The sequence below is a fragment of the Balaenoptera borealis genome (assembly GCF_965194805.1).
Source record: "Balaenoptera borealis genome assembly, chromosome: 20".
Classification (NCBI taxonomy): domain Eukaryota; kingdom Metazoa; phylum Chordata; class Mammalia; order Artiodactyla; family Balaenopteridae; genus Balaenoptera; species Balaenoptera borealis.
In genome coordinates this window covers 54,943,032-54,966,869 of record NC_138879.1, presented here as the reverse complement: position 1 = coordinate 54,966,869, position 23,838 = coordinate 54,943,032, and the positions used below count along the sequence as shown (strand labels likewise).

Below are 23,838 nucleotides of genomic sequence, written 5' to 3'. Positions count from 1 at the left end.
TCTGTCTTCCAGGACACTTATCCATTCTTCTGCCTCAGTTATTCTGCGATTGATTCCTTTTAGTGTAGTTTTCATTTCAGTTATTGTCTTGTTCATCTCTGTTTGTTTGTTCTTTAATTCTTCTAGGTCTTTGTTAAACATTTCTTGCATCTTCTCGATCTTTGCCTCCATTGTTTTTCCGAGGTCCTGGATCATCTTCACTATATTCTGAATTCTTTTTCTGGAAGGTTGCCTATCTCCACTTCATTTAGTTGTTTTTCTGGGGTTTTATCTTGTTCTTTCATCTGGTGCAGAGCCCTCTGCCTTTTCATCTTGTCTGTCTTTCTGTGAATGTGGTTTTTGTTCCACAGGCTGCAGGATTGTAGTTCTTCTTGATTCTGCTGTCTGCCCTCTGGTGGATGAGGCTCTCTAAGAGGATTGAGCAAGTTTCCTGATGGGAGGAACTGGTGGTGGGTAGAGCTGGCTGTTGCTGTGGTGGGCAGAGCTCAGTAAAACTTTAATCCGCTTGTCTGCTGATGGGTCGGGCTGGGTTCCCTCACTGTTGGTTGGCTGGCCTGAGGTGACCCAACACTGGAGCCTACCTGGGCTCTTTGGTGGGGCTAATGGCGGACTCTGGGAGGGCTCATGCCAAGGAGTACTTCCCAGGATTTCTGCTGCCAGTGTCCTTGTCCTCATGGTGAGCCACAGCCACCCCCCGCCTCTGCAGAAGACCCTCCAACACTAGCAGGTAGGTCTGGTTCAGTCTTCCCTGGGGTCACTGCTCTTTCCCCTGGGTCCCGATGCGCACACTACTTTGTGTGTGCCGTCCAAGAGTGGAGTCTCTGTTTCCCCCGGTCCTGTCGAAGTCCTGAAATCAAATCCCGGTAGCCTTCAAAGTCTGATTCTCTAGGAATTCCTCCTCCCATTGCCGGACCCCCAGGTTGGGAAGCCTGATATGGGGCTCAGATTCTTCACTCCAGTGGGTGGACTTCTGTGGTATAAGTGTTCTCCAGTTTGTGAGTCACCCACCCAGCAGTTATGGGATTTGATTTTATTGTGATTGTGCCCCTCCTACCATCTCATTGTGGCTTCTCCTTTGTCTTTGTATGTGGGGTATCTTTTTTGGTGAGTTCCAGTGTCTTCCTGTTGATGATTGTTCAGCAGTTAGTTTTGATAATGGTGCTCTTGCAAGAGGTAGTGAGAGCATGTCCTTCTACTCCGCCATCTTGAACCAATCTCATCATGAATGATTTTTATTTTCTTATTTTTGAGGATTGATTTTCTAAACCTGCCTAAACAAACACATATTAATTTTGTAATAAGAAAGAGTCATTATTAGGAAGAATCTCCTAGTATCAGGAAGACAAATAGTTTATCCCCACATCGATTTTGATCAAACAGCAGTTGCTTCCTGAGATACATTGCTAAGAAGGAGGAGGAAGCGGTGACCAGGCTCCCATGGTGTGTGCCCTGCTTGGTGACAACTCCGGGGATCCTGGGAAGACGCAGTAGCTACCTTGCTCTAGCCCGAGACGTGGAGGTGCTGGGGTTTATCGCTCTTGCCTTGTGTGTTTGACTTGACTGGGGAGAGACATGGCCAGGATCAAGCTCCAGGTTCCTGCCTGGGCAAGTCTAGGGAGGAAGGGCTCTTGGTATCATGCCGTTGTGGACATTCACCCTGCACTTCACACGTGGAAACGGACAGCCTAGCCGCCTCCCGCACCCACATACTTGCTTGGAGGATAAAGACAATGCATGTCTCTCCTGTGCCTTAAATCACAGAATCAGAAGATCGTCGAGCTGAAGAGGACATAAGGGATCTTTTTTTTTTTTTAATTCCATTTTTTGGTTTTTTTTGTTTTTTTTTTTTTTACAGAAGAGAAAACTGAGGCCCAAATATTCAAGACATTTTAATTTGCATAGGGGAAATGTTATTTCTCCCATAATCCTGAAGGATGCCGTCAGGGCCCTTGGAACAGTAGGACAGCTTGGCCCATCAGACTCAAAGCAAGGAAACCATGGTCCTCCCACACCCCTCTTACATTGGCCAGTATTCCTCACTGAGTCACAGTTTCCACATCAATTAAGTGGGGATCATTCCACCTGCTCTGCCAACCCCCTGGGATTGTTGTGAGGCTCACATGAGATGAGGAACAAATGGGGAAAACATTTGCAATACACATGAAGAGATTACTAAAATCTCTGAGACATGAAAGTTCTTAAAATAGAAAAAGATTAACTTCTCAAGAGAAAAAGGACAAGGGACACGAAGACTATTTATAGAACAACAAATGACCGGCAGCAACAAGATGAGATTCAGCCTCATTCATAATAAAAGCAAAGTAAAGCATGAGTGAGTTACCTTGTTCACCTATAAAACTGGCACCAGCGAGTGATGAGACCTAGAGTTGGCAAAGATGTGGGGAAATAAGCCCTTACCGAGGGGGAGGAGGGATAGTAAATGGATATAATCCTTCAGATTAATATGGTTATATGTACCAAAAGCATTAGATTCTGTAATCCTATTTCTGGAAGTTTATCCTAAGGAAATAATTGGATAAATGTTCAAAGAAACAAGGAAGTTCCTCACTATGATATTTTTAAAGATGGGACTTATTAATTACGGTACCTCTGCATAACAGGATTGTGTGGCCCCATAAAAAATGATGATGTAAATCTAAAGTCCCTGACATGGAATTATATCCACAACCTGTCAAGTAAAAACAAAGTTGATTACAATTACATTTCTGCATGATAGGATTTTGTTTTTACAGTGAGCATGTATTATTGCTTTAATAAAAATATGTAAAAATCGCCCCTTTTTATTTTGAAAAGACAAATATGAATAGGCATAATAAAATGCTTGGAAGTAATATATAATATTAGTGACTGCTAGCTCTAAGTGGGAGATTATGATTTGCCTTTATCTTATACTTCCTATAATTTAAATTTTTACATGAATATTAATTTTATAATCAGAAGAAAATCTTGGAGAAGGCAACATTTCCCCACAAGCTGTGGTTACCAAATCATTTCTAAAGTAACTCTTTACTCACTGTCATTCCCAGTTTCCTGAAGAGCCACAATTTGCTTTCCTAGAGTTGACTATTCTGCTAGAGGGATGATCCCTGTTCTGGACTCATGTTTTCGGCAGAGCCCCCAGCCCCAGCCCCAGCCCCAGCCCATCCCAGTGATGGGAAAAGCCATGGCGCTTTCGCGCTTTGGGAAGAGAAATGTAGTGAGGCAAGAGAGGCGCCTTACCCTTCGCGAGGAGCGTGCTTGGCACCAGCGGACCTCGGGGAGCGGTGACGTCAGGTGTACGGGAACGGATGAGGTTACCCACAAGTGACGTGGTGACAGGAGGGTCGTGGCAGGGGACAGTTGACATTTGCTGCCGGAGGGCAGGGCTGTGGCCCTTACAGCCCCACCTGGAGGGAGCATAAGGGACAGGTGTGCGTGGGGTGAGAGTGCCATGGAATGGAGGGAGTGTTATTTGCCGAGGCACCTGGTGCGAGACGTCTTGAAACTCTGGTAAGGAAACGTTTACTGACCCTACTTGAGGGGACCTAGGCCCCAGATGGGCTTGTGTCCAGGTCTGAGACATTGAGAAAGCTCCTCGGCACGGCCTAGAGAAGAGGAACTTAGGCTCCCTGGTTGGAGGGTGGTGAGGGGAATCTGGAAGCAGAGGGGGAGTAACATGGAGGAAGGTGATGCCCTGCCCTTCCCCTCCCGTCCTCGTAAGATTCCCACAGACCGTGGAACGCTCAGTGCGGCTGGGTTTCTTGTGGAAGGCAGGCAAGGACTGGAGTTTTGCACTGAAGCCTTCAGGTGCGTGAACTAAGGTGGCACTGATGTGCCTCGCCTGGCTCCTTCCTGAGCTCCCTGCATTTCCCCTTTTAGCACCAACCACAAAGGTCAAAGGTATGGAATTCATCAGTTAGTTGCACAGTCTATGTTTCGCATCCGTTCGGTTCACTACTTGGCTCCCACTGCCTGGCACAGGCCTGAGCACATCCGCAGGGGCCTCTATTTTGGGTGAGGTGGGTAAAGAGTGTGTTAACCGACCTGGAGTCTGGAGGCCGTGGTGACTGGACGAGCGGGGACAGGCCCACTTCTCAGCCGAGACCACTGTGGGCAGATGGCAGTTGTAGACCAGAGGCCCCTCTCCCATCCCCCCAGGATGAAACATAAGATGTCCCCCTCCCTGAGTCTAGGGCAGGTTTGAGGATATAGGAGGAAGGGGCAACAGGCAGAATCCTGAGTTGACTATTTACCAAACAACACTAAAAAATTCTGGAAGCTGCTCAGTTACTATGCAGTGACAAATTTAGTTTTCTCCTCTTTGGTGGAAGTGGAGGTTTGTAAACGAAGATAAAATCTGTTAAAGAGAAATAATGGCAATTACATCTTTTCTTTCTCCTGTAGTCTGGGAAGTCGGTACCTGCTTCACAAGGGCAGTCTTGCAGGCGAACAGCGTTGGCCAAGGGCTGCCACAAAGTGGGTGTGAGGGTAGAATAAATATTGTGACACATCGCAGCCCAGTTCATCCTTTTTAGGGCATGTTGGTGTGTCCTCCTGATGAGAATGGTAAAATCAGAGAAAGGAGGGACCCAAGGGGACCTAGGAGATCAGAGAGACCCATTTCTCAGATGAGGAGACTGAGGCCTTGTGGAGGGAAAAGATGAGCCGAAGTCTCAGGTCAAGGCCTCCCGACTCGCCCCCTCTTACCCCCTGCCCCCTCGGAGAGCGGCAGACACCACTTCTGGCCCTGGCAGCTCAAATGTTTGGCAGAAACTGCTTGCGTTCTTTTTTCTGCCCCCTGGATCTCCCCTCCCCCTCCCCTGCCCATGTTAGAGTAGTCACAATGTTGGGGACAACCCTGCCACCTGCTTTTCCCCAAGGCCTCTGGGTTCCCTCAGGGAAGGTGTCTACCTCCTAAGGAAGGGGCTGGTCAGTTAGGGGCGAGGACGCCCCAGCCCTCTTAGATTTGGGAATAAGGTCTCTAAGTGTGGAGTCGCATAGCGTCAGGGTCGGAAGGAACTGAAGGGATGGTCTAACAGTAGTTCCTAATCAGGGGCCTTCCTCAAAATGACCTGGAGAGCCTTTGGAAAGCCCACACACCCAAGTCTAGCCCCCAGAGATTCTGACTTCACGGGGTTTGGGTTAGGAAACCTCATCTAGTTCAATGACTTTAATTTACGAGAAGTGTCTGAGCATCGCTGGCCCCGAGGCTTCAGCTTCAGTCACTGCTATTTGAGATTCTCCTTAATGCTCGTTCCCTCCAGAACCATCCCCCACACACACCCCCACCCCAGCCCTGCTAACTGCGTCCTCTTCCTGCCCTTTTCAGTCACTACTTGGGGAGTATCTGTGCGCTTTCAAATCCATCTCTTCACTACAGAATTCTATCGTTCTTTTTTTTTTTTGCCCACACCCCCTGGAACTCTGAATGGTTAGTTCTCAGCTGCGGGTGTACATAAGTATCCGGGGTGCACTAGATGGGGGAGCCTCACGGATGGCACCCAAACCTAGAGATTCCATTGGTCTGGGGCAGGGGCGGGACTAGGCCCTTTTTTTTTTCATTCTCCCCCCAGCTTTTTATTTGAACATTTTCAAACCTACTGAACACAGATTTACCCTTTCCCTAGGGTCACCTATTGTTACATTTTGCTGTATTTGCTTATCTGTGTGTATACATTTCATTTTTTTTTGTTTTTTGGCTATACCATTTGAAATTCATTGTATAAGATGCTATCTCCCTAAATATTTCAGTATGAAACATCTAGAAATAAGGTCAATTTTCTACATAGCTACAATTCCATTTTTACACCTAAGAAAAATAACAGTAATTCTGTCCTTGATTTGTCCCCTTTTCAGGTTTGTTCTTTCTTGTTTCCCTCCCTTCTGTTCTCTTTTCCAATCTAGGATCTAACCAAGGTTCATGTGTTCCACTTGGTTCTATCTTTGTCATCTCTTTTCACCTAAACATTTTTTTAAAATAACATTGATTCATTTTGAACTATCTAGGCCAGTTTTCTTACAGAATGTCCTACATTCTAGATTTGACTGATGGCTTCTTCATGGTGTCGCTGACTTGTTCTTCTCTCTACTTTCTGAGGTTGTGGACAGAGGCTTGAATAGACACAGGTTAAACATCTGGCAAGACTATTTCCCAGGGAATGTTGTGTAGTGCATCCTGCATCATCCTTGTTAGGATGGTAGGCTGTCCATTATTGGTGGTGCTGTTTCCTCACCTGGTTAAAATAGTGAATATCTTCCTCCCTAAAACCCTTTCACCCAGTGGTTTTAGCGTCGTTGATGATCCTTGCCTGGATCATTGATTATATCAGGGGTGGCAAAATGATAATGTTCATTTTCTTATTCTGTCTACACTTATTAGTGGCGTTCTTCTATAAAGAGGCAGAGCTTTCCTTCCTCGCTGCCCCACCCCCCGACCCTGTCTCACCTTAGGACTCACAGATTATTTCTTATTCAATGTGTTGATATTTAAATACAGTCATTCTTTCAGATGCTCAAATTGATTCAGATAAACAGGTCCAGTTCAAATTAACATTATGAGGTTTTTCTAACCTTTTATTTTATACTTGTGTCTTTTTTTTTCTCTTAGAGTGAAAATCTTGGTTCTTGTAAGATGAATATATTTATTTATTTGCACTATCTAAAAATATATAAGTTGTTTCACATTTTAATCCAGATTACAACTAATAATTAACCTACTGGGAAAGGTTCCCAATTTCTTTGTACTTCTCTCTCCTCTTTGAATACACCTCATGAAGAATGTACAGGCTACTTTTCAAAATTCACAAGAATTAACTCTTTTCTAAGTGTCGTTATATTATTAATTTGATATGCATTAGGTTTATTTGTGCTTTTTTTAACTTAATTTTAGGAATTGCTTTTTTCCTTCCTTTTTCTTAAAATTTATTTTTGAATAAGCCATTTACGTGGTTCAAAAGTCAAAACCATGTAAGAAGGCATTCACTCTCTATGGGGACCCATTTGCTTAGTTTCTGGTTTACCTTTCTTATGTTTCTTTTTTCAAAAATGAGCAAATATGTATAGATATTCTTATATCTTCTTTCTTACATGGAAGTTAGCATTCTGTATACACTGTTCTGGGCCTTTCTTTTTTCACAAACAATATATCCTAGAAATGACTCCATCTCAGCTTTTAGAGATCATTCTAATTCTTTTTCATAGCAGGCTCACCATATAGCCACATATTCTGTCATGGGGGTAGAGCATAATGTATTCAATAAGTTTTCTACTGCTCAATACTTGGGCTACTTTCAATCTTTTGCTATTATGATAGTGCCACTATAAATAACCTGGAACTTACAACGTTTTAGTATTTGTGGACTTACATCTTAGGGGTTGACTCCTAGAAGTGGTTTTGCTGGGTCAAAGGGAAATTGCATATTTAGTTAGTTTAGTTAGTTTTTTTCTAAATTCCCCTCCATAGCAGTTGCTATGCAATTTTTAACCCACTAGAAAAGTATGAGAGTGTGTATTTCATCACAGCTTGCCAACAGAATGTTTTGTCCAGCATCTGGATTTGTTCCATTCTAATTAGCGAGAAAGTGTGGTTTCGATATGCATTTCTCTTAAAATAATGATGAGCATTTTTTCACATGTTTAAAGACCACCTGTGTATCCTTTTGTGTGAATTTTCTGCTTGTTTATTTGCCACTTGTTTCCATCTGAGGGTTTTTTAAAAAATCCTTCTCAATGTATAAGAATTATTTATATATTAAAGACATTGGCCCTTTGTGATGCAAATTACAGATATTTTCTCCCAATTTGCCATTTTGTCTTTTGCTCTTTTTTTTTTTTTTTTTTTGCCATGAAGTTCTTTTTAATTGCTATCATGTTGTCTTAATTTTTTTACAGTTCTGAATTTTGAGTCATAGTTGGCCTCTCCCACTCCCAGATTGGAAAGGAATTCACCCATGTTTTCTTTTAGTACTTATTTCTTTACATTTGGGCCTGATACATTTGTTATTTAATGTGTGGTATGTGTGTGGTATGAGGCATGGATCCAAATTTATCTTTTTCCAAATGGCCATCCAGTTGTCACTCTACCACTTATTAGAGTCTATCTTTGCCCTGATGACTTGAGATGCCCCCTTCATTTTTAATCAAATTTCCATATGTATTTGGGCCTTTTCCTGGCCTTTCTAGTATGTTCCTTTGGTGAGTCTGTCTCTTCATGCATCAGTACAACATCCTGCATTATGTAGATTTTACTGTGTATGTTTTAATATCTGGTAGGATGTCCTGCCTGTGACTTTCCTTTTTTCTGAGTTTTCTTTATTGTGCATGCATGAAATTTAGAATTAACTATTTAGCTCCAGAAAAAAAAAAAGTTGGTATTTTTATTGAGATTACATTAAATTCATATATTAATCTGGGTATAATTGGCATCTTTATGATGTTAAATCATCCTATCCAATAGCAAGGAAAACCTATGTTTTTGTCTTTCAGTATTATTTTAAGGTTTTGCACATATCTTAAGTTTATTCTTTAGTATTTTATCTTATTTGTTGCTAATGGAGTCTTTTCTTCCATAGAAGGTCATATCTTTCAGTTGGTTATGCAAATTTTTGTAAACAGCCCCTCGGGTGATTCTAAGGTACAGCCAGATTTGAAAAGCACAACTTTATTTTTTTATTGAGGTATAGTTGATTTATTGTGTTAGTTTCAGATGTATAGCAAAGTGATTCAGATATACACACACACATATATATATATACTTTTTCAGATTCTTTTCCATTATAGGTTATTACAAGATATTGAATATAGTTCCCTGTACTATACTGTAGGACCTTGTTGTTTATCTATTTTATATAGAGTGGTGTGTATCTGTTCATCGCAAACGCCTAATTTATCCCTCCCCACCCTTCCCTTTTAGTAATCATAGGTTTGTTTTCTATGTATGTGAGTCTTTTTCTGTTTTGTCAATAAGTTCATTGGTATTATCATTTTTTTAGATTCCACACGTAAGTGATGTATGATATTTGTCTTTATCTGACTTACTTCACTTAGTATGATAATCTCTAGGTCCATCCATTTTGATGCAAATGGCATTATTTCATTCTTTTCTATGGCTAATGGTCCATTGTGCATATATATACCACATCTTTATTCATTCATCTGTCTTTGGACATTTAGGTTGCTTCCATGTCTTGGCTGTTGTAAATAGTGCTGCTATGAACATTGGGGAGCATGTATCTTTTTGAACTAGAGTTTTTGTCTTTTCTGGATATATGTCCAGAAGTGGGATTGCTGGATCATATGGTAACTCTATTTTTAGTTTTTTAAGGAACCTGCGTACTGTTCTCCATAGTGGCTGCACCAATTTACATTCCTACCAACAATGTAAGAGGGTTCTCTTTTCTCCACACCCTCTCCAGCATTTGTTATTTGAAGACTTTTTGACGATGGCGGTTCTGACTGGTACAAGGTGATACCTTATTGTAGTTCTGATTTGCATTCCTCTAATAGTTAGTGATGTTGAGCATCTTTTCATGTGCCTGTTGGCCATCTTCGTGTCTTTTTTGGAGAAATGTCTATTTAGCTTTTCTGCCTGTTTTTTGATTGGGTGGGTTGTTTGTTTGGTATTTTATTTTTGGCTGCGTTGGGTCTTCGTTGCTGCACGCAGGCTTTCTCGAGTTGCAGGGAGTGGAGGCTGCTCTTCGTTGTGGTGTGCAGGCTTCTCATTGCAGTGGCTTCTCTCATTGAGGAGCACGGGCTCTAGGCACGTGGGCTCAGTAGTTGTGGCTCACGGGCTCAGTAGTTGTGGCTCACAGGCTCTAGAGCACAGGCTCAGTAGTTGTGGCGCATGGGCTTAGTTGGTCCGCAGCACGTGGGATCTTCCCGGACCAGGGATCGAACCTGTGTCCCCTGCACTGGCAGGCAGATTCTTAACCACTGCCCCCCAAGGAAGTCCCCAGTTGTTTGTTTTCTTGATATTGAGCTGTATGAGCTGTTTGTATATTTTGGACATTAAGCTCTTGTCAGTTGCATTGTTTGCAAATATTTTCTCCCATTCTGTAGGTTGTATTTCTATTTATGGTTTCCTTTGCTGTGCAAAAGCTTGTAAGTTTGATTAGGTCCCATTTGTTTATTTTTGCTTTTATTTCTTTTGCCTTGGGAGACTGACCTAAGAAAACATTGCTACAGTTTATGTCAGAATGTTTTGCCTATGTTCTCTTCTAGGAATTTTATGGTGTCATGTCTTATATTTAAGTCTTTAAGCCATTCTGAGTTTATTTTTGTATATGGTGTGAGGCAGTGTTCTAACTTCATTGATTTATATGTGGCTGTCCAGCTTTCCCAGCATCACTTGCTGAAGAGACTGTCTTTTCTCCATTACGTATTCTTGCCTCCTTTGTCGAAGATTAATCGACTCTAGGTATGTGGGTTTATTTCTGGGCTCTCTGTTCTGTTCTATTGATCCAAATGTCTGTTTTTGTGCCAGTATCACGCTGTTTTGATTACTGTAGCTTTGTAGTATTGTCTGACGTCTGGGAGGGTTATGCCTCCAGCTTTGTTTTTTTTTCCTCAGGATTTCCTTGGCAATTCTGGATCTTTTGTGGTTCCATATAAATTAGGATTATTTGTTCTAGTTCTGTGAAAAATGTCATGGGTAATTTGATAGGGATCACAATAAATCCATAGATTGTTTTGGGTAGTATGGCCATTTTAACAATATTAATTCTTCCAATCCAAGAGCATGGGATAGCTTTCCATTTCTTTGAATCATCTTCAGTTTCCTTTATTAATGTTTTATAGTTCTCAGCGTATAAGTCTTTCACCTCCTTGGTCAGGTTTATTCCCAGATATTTTTTTTTTTTGGATGAAATTTTAAAAGGGATTGTTTTTTCACGTTCTCTTTCTGATATTTCATTGTTAGTGTAAAGAAATGCAACAGATTTCTGTATGTTAATCTTGTATTCTGCTACCTTGCCGAATTCGTTTATCAGTTCTGATAGTTTTGTGTGTAGTCTTTAGGGTTTTCTATATAGAGTTACCATGTCATCTCTCTGTTTTACCTCTTCCCTTCCAATTTGGATACCTTTTATTTCTTTTTCTTGTCTAATTGCTGTAGCTAGGACTTCCAATACTATGTTAAATAGAAGTGGTCAGAGTGGGCATCCTTGTCTTGTTCCAGATTTTAGCAGGAAGGCTTTCAGCTTTTCACTATTGAGTATTACTTCTGTTTGATGGGTATTCTGTTAGATACCCACAGTATCGGCTGTGGGTTTGTCATAAATAGTTTTTATTATGTTGAGATTTGTTCCCTCTATAACCACTTTGGTGAGAGTTTTTATCATGAATGGATGTTGAATTTTATCAAATGCTTTTTCTGCATCTATTGAGATGATCAGGTGGCTTTTGTCTTTTTTTTTTTTTTTTGGTTGACATGGTGTATCACATTGATTTGTGTATATTGAGCCATCCTTGCAACCCTGGGATGAATCCAACTTTATCATGGTGCGTGATCACTTCTATGTGTTGTTGGATTCAGTTTGCTAATATTTTGTTGAGGATTTTTGCGTCTATTTTCATCAAAGAATTGTCCTGTAATTTTCTTTTTTGGTAGTGTCTTTGTCTGGTTTTGTATCAGGGTGATGGTGGCTTCATAAAATGACTTTGGGAGTGTTCCCTCCTCTTCAGTCTTCTGGAAGAGTTTGAGAAGGATCGATATAAGTTCTTCCTTGTATGTTTGGTAGAATTCCCCAGTGAAGCCGTACAGTCCTAGACTTTTGTTTGCAGGGAGTTTTTTAAATTACAGATTCTATTTCACTTCTGGTGGTTGGTCTGTTCAATTTCTCCTTGATTCGGTTTTGGCAGCCTGTATGTTTCTAGAAACTTACCCATTTCTAGGTTGTCCAATTTGTTGGCATATAATTGTTCATAGTATTCTCTTACTTTTTTTTTTTTTTTTTTTGGTATTTCTGCCGTATTGGTCGTTATTTCTCCTCTTTCTTATTTTGTTTATTTGGGTCATTTCTCTCTAAAAGCATGACTTTAAATGAAAATTCAGTGTTATCCTTCAATTTAAAAGTTATGGCTTAAATATTAATCAACTACCACACCACAAATTGGCCACCTTTCTTCCAAGTTCTCTATTATTATGGAGCCATTTGTTCTCTACTTCCTCCCGCTGGTGACCTCCTGGTGATCTTTGATTTTTTACCTTCCACATCCACATGCACCTGGTGGACTAGTTTGCTTGCCTCCTTCTCCGTGGCATTGTTCAGATACATGCGTTATTCTTCGTTCCTGTCCTCAAATACCCTGGCAAAGCCCTGGGTCATGCCTGCTGTTTATAAACTCCTTTCCTTGGAACGCCCGTCTTCTCCTGTCCCTCTCAAAGCATTCTTCCCTGCTTCAATCATGTTGCTCCAAGCTCCCAACCACACGGGCCCATCAATCTTCTGAATCATCTGCAGACTTAGGACAGCAGCTGCAGCTGCCCCATCTCAGGTATGGGACTCATCTCTTCTTTGCCAGCGACTGTCTCTCAAACCTTCTCTCACTCTCACCTTTGGTCTTCTCCTCTGATTCTCTGTGTGTGGAATCCTCCCTTTTCCTGGTCACCTTTTAGCACCAACTGTCCCTTTCACTCACAGATTGAGGTTTGACCTTTTTAAAACGTTTGCTCTGATTGACTTCACAAACTTCTGGCTCAGGTCATAATTCTGGAAGCATCCATTCCCGAACTCCTCTCATACGATTAGCGAGGTGGTTGGTAGCATGGCTTTGACATCAAATCCAACTGCATTATAATCCTGGATGTTCAGTGCTGCACTTTGTACTTATCTAGAGGTTTGACATTGTTCATAATGGAAAGGTGGGGAAAGTAGGTGTTTGTCGAATTGAATTAAAGGAGAGTTATGGGCCCTCTCGGCTTTATTTATTACCTAGGGCTCTGGACACCGGTTCAGGACCTCCACCCTTCACCTCACGGGCAGGGAATGGTCTTAGCTCAGAATAACCAAGTTCCCTGCTTCCACTGACACCAAATCCCCCTCAAGCGGGACATGGAGAAGGCACTTGATCCTGGAGGCATCTGCTCCTGAGGCTGACTTCATGCTCTGACAGAGCGCTGTCCTGAGGGGCTCCATGTGCACATGTTGAGCAGACATCAAACAGAAGTAGAGGAAAATAGCTCAGGAGGAAGCTGTCGGCTCTGACGAGGGGACTCAGCCGCTCTCCAAATAGCGCCTCCGGAGCTGCCTGCATTCTTGAGACACTATACATTTTCTTCCAGCGCATCCAGGAATAAACGCAGCTCTCTGTCCAGGCTGTGGGGATTAGTTCTCGCTGGGTGATGGCTGAAAGAACAAGGGCTCCTCCTGTTCCCATAAAGCTGGCTAATAATACACTGGTAAGTCATCTGTCCCCCTGCTGATCAGAGGAGGAATTCCACACCAGCCGAGGGTCCAGTTAGCCCTGAAAGCTGCCTGTTTAAGCACCAAGAGGTCTTCTTCTTTAAGATTTCTCCCTCTTTGGATGGAAATCTTTTAAAAACACACACACACACACACACATATATATATGCCCCTTCTCCCTCCTCATATCGATAAAACAAATATCCAATATGATCTACTCAATGTCATCAGGATAACCAGTCGTACTGTGTGTAACACATGGAAACCTTCAGACAGGGAAGAAAACTTCAAATCTACAGTGTGCTATAAACAGCACTGGGCAGGGCGTGCCTGACATTTTAATATCCTATCAAATGCACATAAGTAGTCTGTGAGGCAGCTATATCATCCCCATTTTACAGATGAGAAAACAGAGGCTCAGAGAAGTTAGGCACAATGCCTGCCATCACACAGTAAATGAGCGGGCAAGCAGTGGGATTCACACCCAGGCCCGTCCGACTCCAAAGCTCCACAACCCGCAGCTGCTGCTGCACGTGCAGTTCTTCCCTCCTGCAGATAATTTTCCAGACGGCCGTACTTTTTGATTCCTGGTATCTAGTTTTAAAACTTTTCTCTGTGGCAGTTATTGTTGTCATTTCTGTCCTCAGAGTTTCTTCTGGAGAGTGGAGCACCCTGCCTAGCTCTGATCCTCCTCCTCTGGCCTTGGGCAAGCTTCCTACCCCTCCTGCCTTCCAGCTTCTCCTATGCAAAAGCAGGCTGACCAGCAAACGACCTCTGAGATCCCCCAGCTGAACACTCTATACCTGCAGGAGGAAGAAGCGTGATGGGAAGAAGGACGACAGGCTGCGTGATTTGGAAAAGCTGGGGTGGAAGGCTGTCGGCATTTCAGAGCTGGGGCTGGGCTCAGTAATGTGACCTGGGGCTGTTCTACAACGAACTCAGAGAAGACCTGTATGGAAAACATCCTTTCAGCTTCCTGGAGGTGGGTATGGATATGGTTATACAGAGAGATGGGTAAACTGGTGACAACAGAAGGTAAAGAGCAAACTGACCCTTTTTCCGTTGCCCACAAAGCCCCTCCCAGCCGTAACTCCAGGTGTTTAAGAAGGAACCGCCAGCACCTCTCCCTGTCCCGTGGCCACCCTGCTACGTCACTGCCCAAGGTGTGGTCAGGGCCCCTCGCACTGTCCCTCAGCCCCATGGGGCTTGCTAACACCTCTGCTCCCACAGGTGACATGTCCCTGTCCTGACCAGGCCTCCAAGGAGATGCCTGGCCAATGGCACAGAGACTTGGACTGATGTCACTGGGCAGGCAGGACAGGACCTCAGGCAGACCGCTCCCCTTCAGAACACGGATGCACCCTTTAGGAGGGTCGGGCTCTCTTCTTGGATGAGGAGGGGCTCTAGGGATGGGGGTTTCAGTCCCAGCTGGAGCAAGGAGGTGGCGTGGGGGGGTGTGACAGGCTGCTGGGGCAAGCGAGCGGGTTCCGTACTTCCTGACTCCCCCGCTGGTGGCCACGCACCTGCCTGGCCTTCACAGAGCAGGCACGTCATAAATGTGCGCTTTGATCTAAAATATCCTAAATGTCAAAAACGATTGAGTCACCGTTTATCCTAGAAACCATTAAGGGTAAAGGCTGCATCTTCCGTTTCTTGTGTACCTTCTTGAAGTGCTCTGCATTGGGGCCAGCATACAGTGGGTGCTTAATTAACGTCCCTGCATCTTGGGGACCACAGTCCTGCTCCCCTTGCCCTACCCACACCTCTTCGAGTGGCCTCCGTATCCATGCCTGTTGTGGGTGTGTTGGGAGGGGCAGCTCTTATTCTCAAGTGGGAACTGCTGACACACTTTAAAATTAATGACCATAGGATGCCCGCTGGCCACCCTCCCAAAGATTTGTCAGGAAAAATAGGGAAAAAAGAGACATAAAGTAGAAGGGGAAGAAGCTTCATTCTTCTCTGGAAGCTTCATTTTTCCAACCCTGACTTAGAAACAACCACACTTGTTAGACAGCCCCCTCCCATCACCCCCCGTTTCTCTGCAGGCCATGCCATCCCCTACCCCCCACCCAGGCCAGCAGCTGGTCTTTCCTAATTGGTAACATATCTCAATAACAACAGGTCCTTAAAGCAGCTGTTGCTGTGGATACTGTCTGGCCGGGTAGCTCCCCCATCATTAATTTACTTGTTGGTCTTACTGGCACTTAAGAAAGGATTAAGTTCATAATGATACTAATGAGATAGAAAGTTACACAGTGAAAGGAGGAGGAGGAAGAGGATCGTTGTTGTTGTTGTTGTTTCTGGCACGAGTTTTACAATCGCACAGCCCTGTGTTGTGACAAAAGTCTTGCTCAGAACTCCAAGAGGATTGTAATTGTTTTGCCCTTGGCTTCCTCCCTTTTCCCACAGGACAAGATTTCTAAGTACCCGCTGCCCAGGGCTGCACACTGATTTCTGAGCCCGTGGCGCCTGCAGGATGGAGTTAGGCAGGAGCCCCAGCGAGGCTGTCCCATCACACTGAGTGAAGACACCCCGGCCCCAAGTTCAAAGGAAGGCATCTCAAACTTCCAGCTTTCTCCAGTGGGAGAACGGTTATGGGTCCTGCCCGTTTCTATATATACCTCTCCCTTGGCAACGACAAAAAAAGAGTGAGGAAGGAGCTGGTGCTCAGCTTGTGGTGTCGGTCATTCTCTTTCCAAATATAGAGAAGGAATGAGCGGTGGCGTTAGCGGGGGGTATAAAAGCCCGCGGGCAGCAGCCCCTCTGTAGCTGCTCTGTGGGTGGAGGAGAGTCGCAGCGCCCCTCGCTGGCTCTTTTCCGAGTGCGGCTTGGAGGACGCCACCTGGTGCGGGCCTGCCTGGCTTTGGTAAGGTTAGTTAGAGGCGGAGCTGGGCCTCGGGCCCCAACGCCCACCCCGCTGCCTGCAGCACCCGCGTCCTCCTGCCCGCTCTCTCCTCGACGCTCCGTGGGCCACGGCCTGTCACCGCGGCCTGCCCTTCGCCTGTCTGATCTGTGCAGAGGCCAGCGGGGTCGCCGCCTCCCCTGCCCTCACCTTCTCCACCTGTGCTGCGTGCCTGGCGGGTGTCCGGCGGCCCCTTTGAGATTTCTCCCTGTTCACAGAAGACAGGGGGCCTGATCCTGGCCTGGAACCACTGGCCTTTTTAACAGGGATTCTGTCCTTCCTGCCCAGTTCTGAACGGGAGGCACTGCAGACGGAGGAGGGTGCTGTGCTGGGCTGGTAGGAGCCAGGTTTGGGGCGGTTGGGGGCTTTTCCTACCTCCGCGGCTCACCTGTGGGTCACGCCCCATCTGCTCCTCCAGCTTGTCTCTGGGGTAAGGCTCTTTCTAAGTTATTAGTCCTTTATCCTTATTTGGTTAGTTCATCAGGACCCGATTCAGAACCGACCCAGACACCAGACACTCTCGTGTCCTAAGCTTGCTTTCTGCGTATTTATTGCAGGTCTGATTGCCCACGACTGCTGTTGTCCGCTGTCCTCCCGTGGGTGTGACCCTCAGGTGAGGAAGCAGGTCGGGTCCCTCGGCTCAGAAGTCTCCAGGGTACCAGTTCCTCCCACCTCCAATGGCCTGGAGGGTGAGAGCCCTGTAGAGCTTAGACCAGGACAGGTTAGGCTGGAGCAGAGCGGAGAGGAGGCAGCACCTGGGGAGATGCTCTGAGTAGATGCTGATGTCAGATGCTGCTTCTGTTCTCAAAACAGAACCAAAGGAAGCAAAAGCCGGTTTCCTCCTGTGAGGAGGTAGCCACCTTGAGTCAAAGAGGTCCCCAAACTCCTCAGCTATTTGCCAGTTAGCACACTCTCTTTGAAGAATGGCGTTTATTTCTGATGGTGTTTATTTTTAAATCTTCCCTCAGCAACACCTGGGTTTTTGCAGAAGAGGAAAGTGAGTCCCGAGAACTGCACCCGCCTCTAGGGTCCCTTCGCCCGTCCGAGCCCCGGCTAATGGGGGAGCTTGGATTGCATACGCTCCGTGCCCTTTGCACAGAGTAGCTGCTCAATAAATACGTGTGCATTTGATTTTCCTGGGGGTCGATGGAGGGCAGCCTTGCTCCCGGGGCTCCGCCTTGAAGGGCTCCCTCGGGGGCAGGGCTGGAGCCTGGGGGCAGCAGGGCTCACCTGGTGGGTTCGCCTTCCAGCCGACACCATGAGCAGCGACACCGAAATGGAAGTGTTCGGCATAGCCGCTCCCTTCCTCCGGAAGTCAGAAAAGGAGAGGATCGAGGCTCAGAACCAGCCTTTTGATGCCAAAACCTACTGCTTTGTGGTCGACTCGAAGGAAGAATACACCAAGGGGAAAATTAAGAGTACCCAGGATGGGAAGGTCACGGTGGAAACCGAAGACAACAGGGTAAGCCCTGTCCACACCCTCTGCAGGCCGGCCAGGCCTCTGTCTGCTCCCTATGGCTGCCCAATCTGTGCGTCCGGTCCATACCTGGCCATCTCCAGACGTGGCTCTGGCACCGGAATGCCTCACCTGGCATCACCGCCTTAGCGTCCCAGGTGTCCTCGGAGGAAGCAGAGTGAATACTGGCCTCAGGTTGCACGGTGGGAGAACCACCTGGTTGTGGCTGGCCAAAACAATCCATGTTTGGGTGCTTTTGTTAATGTTCGTGTCATCCTAGGTCAGAGGGGACCAGCCCTGTGCATCCCAGGGGTGTGGAGTTGGGAGTCCAACAGTAAGAGGACCTTTGTTAGAACACTCTCCTTTGGTAGCCTAGGTTTCCCCCTAATTCTTCTAGCAATAGCCATCTAACTAAGGAAGTAAGGAAAGCGAGTAAAGGATCCTAGTGGACCACAAGCTCGATGTGACGTAGCAGCCTTCCCATATCATGAAGGCAATGAGCAGTGTAGCCCACTACATTCTGGCCCAGGTACTGTGGGCATGCTGGGAGGAATTGTGGACTTCACTACTCTCTGGAATCTAGACCAGAAGAATCTGGAAATGTTCTAAGAAAAGTTAAAAAAAAAAAAAAAAAAAAAAAGCGGGGAGGGATCCAAAAGAGAAGTGTAAAGGAAATAGCGTCATTGGGTTGGATGTGAAGGAAAAAGGCACTGAAATTGTCCTGTGATGCTTGCAAGCACTGAAGCTCCAGATGGCAGCTCTCAGTACATTTCAGATGATGGAGTTAAGAACGGGCTTATGAAGCCACACGGAAACACGGAAGGTAGACCTGATGAATGACAACCTAAGACGTCTAGACCCTCACAGGGAGGGCTGATGGCATGGATGGCTTAAGTGAATCTCTACTTAAAGGCAGGTTTCCCACCGCCTTGCCCAGAGGCGAGATGGGGAAAATGACCATCTTCAAAGGAGGTCTCAGACAGGAAGGAGGTGAGGGCAGAGCAGGGGAGAGGAAGCTGAGCTCCACGCCCACTATGCCAGGGTCCTCCAGCCCCGCTGGGCACTAGGGCAGGGGGCTTCTCCTCTCGAGGGGAGCACAAAGGCGCCTGCCAGCGTCTGGAACCACCGCTCTGCCTTGTGGTTCCTTCTCCTGGCTTGTAACACTCCAGCCCCAGAGAGGGAGCGAGGCTGGTTCTCTTTCACCAGCAAGGGCCAGAGGGGGTGAACGGGCAAGATGCAGGGTGGGGGCTTGGCAGCTGCTTTCGGAGAGCTCAGAATGCCGGCTAACTCTGGGCACCGGCCTGGTGACCCAAGGCCACCGGCCTCCTCTTCGGTACCTGCCTCAGGAACACCAGTGGACCTGCCGTGTTCCCTGAGTAGACAGCAGAAACCCATGAGCTGCTGGAGCTGGGTTTCGGCCCAGCCGGCATCACGGAGCTGAGAGGTTCCCGCTGGCACCCGCGCCTGCATCATCCCCGCATCCACCCACAGAGACCCTCTTCTCATTTCTGTCATCCTTCCCTCACCTCAGGCCCATAGGAGATGGAAAAAAAAAAAAAAAGCCCAAGTAACAGAAACAAATCCCATTCCGTCACCACCACTGCAAGCCGCCCCCAGCCCCGTCTCCCTCCCTGTCAAATGGGCGTTTTCTCCAGCACCTGCTTCTTCTGATCTGGGCGTGGCAGACAGATAGCTGCAGGGGCAAAACGCACAGAGAAGCCCAGGTGTGCACTGTACCCCTTCCCTTTCAGACCCTGGTGGTGAAGCCAGAGGACGTGTACGCGATGAACCCCCCCAAGTTCGACCGGATCGAGGACATGGCCATGCTGACGCACCTGAATGAACCGGCCGTGCTGTACAACCTCAAGGACCGCTACACCTCCTGGATGATCTACGTCAGTGCCCGCGTTTGCTGGGTTCCCGGGACCTCTGCCGGGGCGGGGTGGGGCTGAGCTGCTTGTGGGGGTATGGGCTCTAGGAGGACTGGTGCTGACCGAGCTGCTCAGCCAAAGATGGGGAACGAAAAGGAGAAAGGGCAACGAGAGTGATGCAAGATGAGAAGGTGAGAGATGAACGGGGCGGGAGGAGAGCAGCTGGAGGGGGGGGCGGGGCAGGCGAGGTGAGTCCGAGGCTGGGGTCCTGGCGCCGGCACCCACCAGCGGCAGGAGGTCGCTTACAGCCCTCTTGAGTCTCAGCTGCCTCATCTATAAAGAGAAGTCGTATCTTGCCTCCTTTACAAGTTTCTTGTAAAGAAAAGTAAAATAACAAAAAGGCAGAGGGTTTTATGTGTACAGGCACACACCCATGTATACATACATATATATTTTTTACGCTCCCCCAGACCTACTCGGGCCTCTTCTGTGTCACCGTCAACCCCTACAAGTGGCTGCCGGTGTACAACCCCGAGGTGGTGGAGGGCTACCGCGGCAAAAAGCGCCAGGAGGCCCCGCCCCACATCTTCTCCATCTCTGACAACGCCTATCAGTTCATGCTCACAGGTAGGTTTCCAAGGAGGAAGCCTGGAGGCGGGGGGAGGGCTCAGGGAAGCTGCCACGCGATCCTGCACCTCGCCCGTCCAGGTCCAGAGTGCAGCCTCCACACAAAGGACAGGAGGGTAGAGGTGCTTAAAAAAGACGAAAGAGGCCACATATTTTAGGGCCTTGCAGGCCCTGGTGAGAAGTTTGGATTTAGTGCAAGCATGGGTTACCTCATACGAAACTGACATTTCTGTGGGCCCAAAACAAAGACTGACAATTTCATATGGTTCAGCCTAATCCCGTGAGAAGCCCGTGGCTGGTTGTGAGCGGGGGCTTAACCTCTCTGAGCCTCGTTCTCAAAGAGGAGTCTCTTCAAGCTCCCACGTAGGACCAAACCGGGTATTAGCGGGAAAGGGAACTGTGCAGTGAACTCTGACTGCTGGAGACACGGCGGAAAACTGGGAAGCTCTTTTTATTTTTGTTAAAACATTTTTTCTTGGACTATAGTTGATTTACAGTGTTGTGTTAGTTTCTGGTGTACAGCAAAATGATTCAGTTATATCTATATATTCTTTTTCAGATTCTTTTCCACTATGGTTTATTATAGGATACTGAATATAGCTCCCTGTGCTATACAGTAGGACCTTGTTGTTTATTTTATATACAGTCGTTTGCATCTGCTAATCCCAAACTCCTAATTTATCCCTCCTCCACCCCCTTTCCCCTTTGGTAACCATAGGTTTGTTTTTTACCTATGTGAGTCTGTTTCTGTTTTGTACATAAGTTCATTTGTGTCACATAATCACACACAGGTGATATCATATGGCATTGGTCTTTGTCTGTCTGACTTACTTCTCACTTAGTATGATAATCTCTAGGTCCATCCATGTTGCTGCAAATTACACTATTTCATTCTTTTTTATGGCTGAGTAGTATTTCTGTGTGTGTGTGTATGTATGTGTGTGTGTACACACACACACACACACACACCACACCTTCTTTACCCATTCCTCTGTCAATGGACATTTAGGTTGAGGAAGCTCTTTTTATATTGCTATCAACTCTATTTTATTTTTCCCTTTGGCAGATCGTGAAAACCAGTCTATTCTGATCACGTAAGTATCCAAGGTGTAGAGTGTTTTCACAGCTGTGGCCCTTTGTCCCCAGTGCAGAAGGGGAAGATGCCACTTGCTCTGTTTTGTTAATGAGCAAGTACCGAGAACGAAGTCTGTGATGCAAAGATGTGGGGCTGGGCATTGGGGAGAGATGGGCAGGAAGGCCTGTGAGGCCTCAGGAAGCTGGAGCTCCCCATCCAGCCTGCTCAGCCGTGCCGTTCTCCCCCGGGGCCCCTGCCTCTCCGAGTGGTCTCACATTTGTTGGGAGGTGTGTGTCTGCTGTGGCTCAGGTGACATCTTAGGGGGCCAGTTTACACTCACGGGACTTGTTTCTCTGTCTCTCTCTCTTTTGACTGCTCTGAATAGCGGAGAATCCGGGGCAGGAAAGACTGTGAACACCAAAAGGGTCATCCAGTACTTTGCAACAATTGCAGCGACTGGAGACCTTGCCAAGAAGAAGGACTCCAAAATGAGGGTATGGAGAGGAGAAAGGCTTGCTCTGCTTCCACTGCCAACCTTTGTCTTAACTTCAGAACGAGGGGCACGGGGAGGCGACACCCCACCTCCGCAAGGAAGGGAGAGCAGGCCAGGATTTAAAGTCTCGCAGGACAGCCAGTTCTCCTAGACGACCCAGCGTGTGGTTGATGTTACAGGACCAGATCCTGTGATCGCCTAGAAAACAAGCCTCTAAGCCTCCACTAAGAAAAGTCAGTTTGGGAGCAGCTCACATATACCAGAATCACACATACCAATTGGAGAGAACTGTAGTGTCTACTTGCCTTTCAAAACGAATATATTATGACAGTATGAAATGAACACCGATGACCTAACTACCTGGAGAATCAAGGAACTGAAGGGTTAAGTAAGGAGGTTTAGGTCAAGACACCCAGCTTGAGCCAAATCTAACAGAATGGCAAGAGTGAGGCATGCTGATGGTTTGGTTGGGCCCCAGGTTGGAAAGCAGGGCAGGGAGGATCTGGCAACCCGGGGCTGCAGGAGCAAAGGCAGCAGGGGCCGCGGAGCTCACTGTCGCATGTGGCTCTTCCCGCCCCGACTCCCTGCTCCAGGGGACTCTGGAAGACCAGATCATCAGCGCCAACCCGCTGCTGGAGGCCTTCGGGAATGCCAAGACCGTGAGGAACGACAACTCGTCCCGCTTTGTGAGTCTGCACCGGCTCAAGCTGGGATCTCCTCTGAGGCCCGCAAGTAGGCGAGGGCCCTGCTTCCGGGAGGCTGCAGTCTTGGGGGTGGACGGCGAAAGAAGGAAACAAATCAACAAGACAGTCTGGGACAAGGATTCCTTGGTAGACAGTGCAGTAAAGAGGGCGTGTGGTATTGTAACTGTGGGCTGGGTCTCCTTTAGACAGGGCTGGCAGGGAAGCCCTCTTGGTGGGGGGGCTGGCCTGTGAACCCCAAGATCCACAGGACGAGGACAGGGGACCTCAGAGGGTCCGAGGGGCTGCGGCGAGGCAGGCGCCGTGAGGGGAGGTGCGGAGCGGTGGTAGGGAGGGACCTGGAGCCACGGAGTCTGTAGGCCCGGAGAAGGGGTTTGGGTTTCATTCAGGAAGCTACTGAGGGATCCTTTAAGAGGGAAGTGATATGGTGTGATTTGCGTCTTGAACAGAATCTCTCTTACTTTGTTGACCATCTTGGGGGTGGGAGGGTGGGGGAGTGGCGTTTGGAGGCAGTGTGGAACAAGGGAATGGAGAAAGGAGACACAGCCAACCGGAAAGAGGAGAGGGAGAGAAGGACATGCTTCACTTCAAATTACCGGGGAGTAAGGTTCCCGTTCACATTCCCCAGGAGATGGGTAGGAACACCTGGAGTCACGGTACACCTGGTCTCCCTTCCCCCACAGGGCAAGTTCATCCGAATCCATTTTGGTACCACGGGCAAGCTGGCCTCTGCAGATATTGAAACCTGTAAGTAGATCCCTGGGATGAGATGATGTCTCGGGACATCAGGGGAGCAGTTTGGAAAACAGTCCTGTGTTGTGTTCCTAGATCTGCTGGAAAAATCGAGAGTAACCTTCCAGCTGAAGGCTGAGAGGAGCTACCACATCTTCTACCAGATTCTTTCCAACAAGAAGCCCGAGCTCATAGGTGAGGACGTCCCCAGAGGGGCTGGTCTGAGGCATTTCGGCTTTTGGGTGAGTGGACCAAAGAGAGTTGTGTGTATGCACAGGTGAATCGGCAGCCAGCAGAGGAAGCTTGTTTTAGAAATGGGATGCGGCTGTTTTGACAGTGGCGTGCCAATTTGAAAAACGCAATCCAATGGACAGTAAAAGACTGAGGCACAATTGCCTTCAGCTCCGGTTTATAGAAACTGGCTGAATGACCAAGCATTTAGTGGTCCTCTAGCGCCCCCCTGGTGTTCTGGCACAGAAACCAACATTTCACCAAATGCTGTGAGGCCAACGCAAAATCAGATGAACCACCAGCTGGCGGATATGCACCCTGCCCTTAGTCCCGCACCTAACAGGGGCCTC

The 23,838-nt window shown here is 47.0% G+C and overlaps 1 protein-coding gene across 4 annotated transcripts in view; it reads left to right on the top strand.

Moving 5' to 3' along the window:
- Positions 1 to 23,838, top strand: part of LOC309618859 (myosin-3) — a 47,233-nt gene that overhangs the window by 9,190 nt on the left and 14,205 nt on the right. The window contains exons 2-13 of one of the 4 annotated variants that reach the window (XM_082373262.1): positions 13,280 to 13,396; positions 14,210 to 14,382; positions 15,810 to 16,266; positions 16,860 to 16,915; positions 17,553 to 17,764; positions 19,510 to 19,653; positions 20,100 to 20,256; positions 21,323 to 21,350; positions 21,717 to 21,825; positions 22,418 to 22,510; positions 23,209 to 23,272; positions 23,354 to 23,452. In XM_082373262.1, the coding sequence (XP_082229388.1) occupies positions 17,561 to 17,764; positions 19,510 to 19,653; positions 20,100 to 20,256; positions 21,323 to 21,350; positions 21,717 to 21,825; positions 22,418 to 22,510; positions 23,209 to 23,272; positions 23,354 to 23,452 (898 nt within the window). In that variant the 5' untranslated portion in view covers positions 13,280 to 13,396; positions 14,210 to 14,382; positions 15,810 to 16,266; positions 16,860 to 16,915; positions 17,553 to 17,560. Of the gene's footprint in view, positions 1 to 13,279; positions 13,397 to 14,069; positions 14,383 to 15,809; positions 16,272 to 16,568; positions 16,733 to 16,859; positions 16,916 to 17,552; positions 17,765 to 19,509; positions 19,654 to 20,099; positions 20,257 to 21,322; positions 21,351 to 21,716; positions 21,826 to 22,417; positions 22,511 to 23,208; positions 23,273 to 23,353; positions 23,453 to 23,838 lie in introns of those variants that run through there. The other 3 variants (XM_082373264.1, XM_082373263.1, XM_082373265.1) reach the window with 3 other exon arrangements.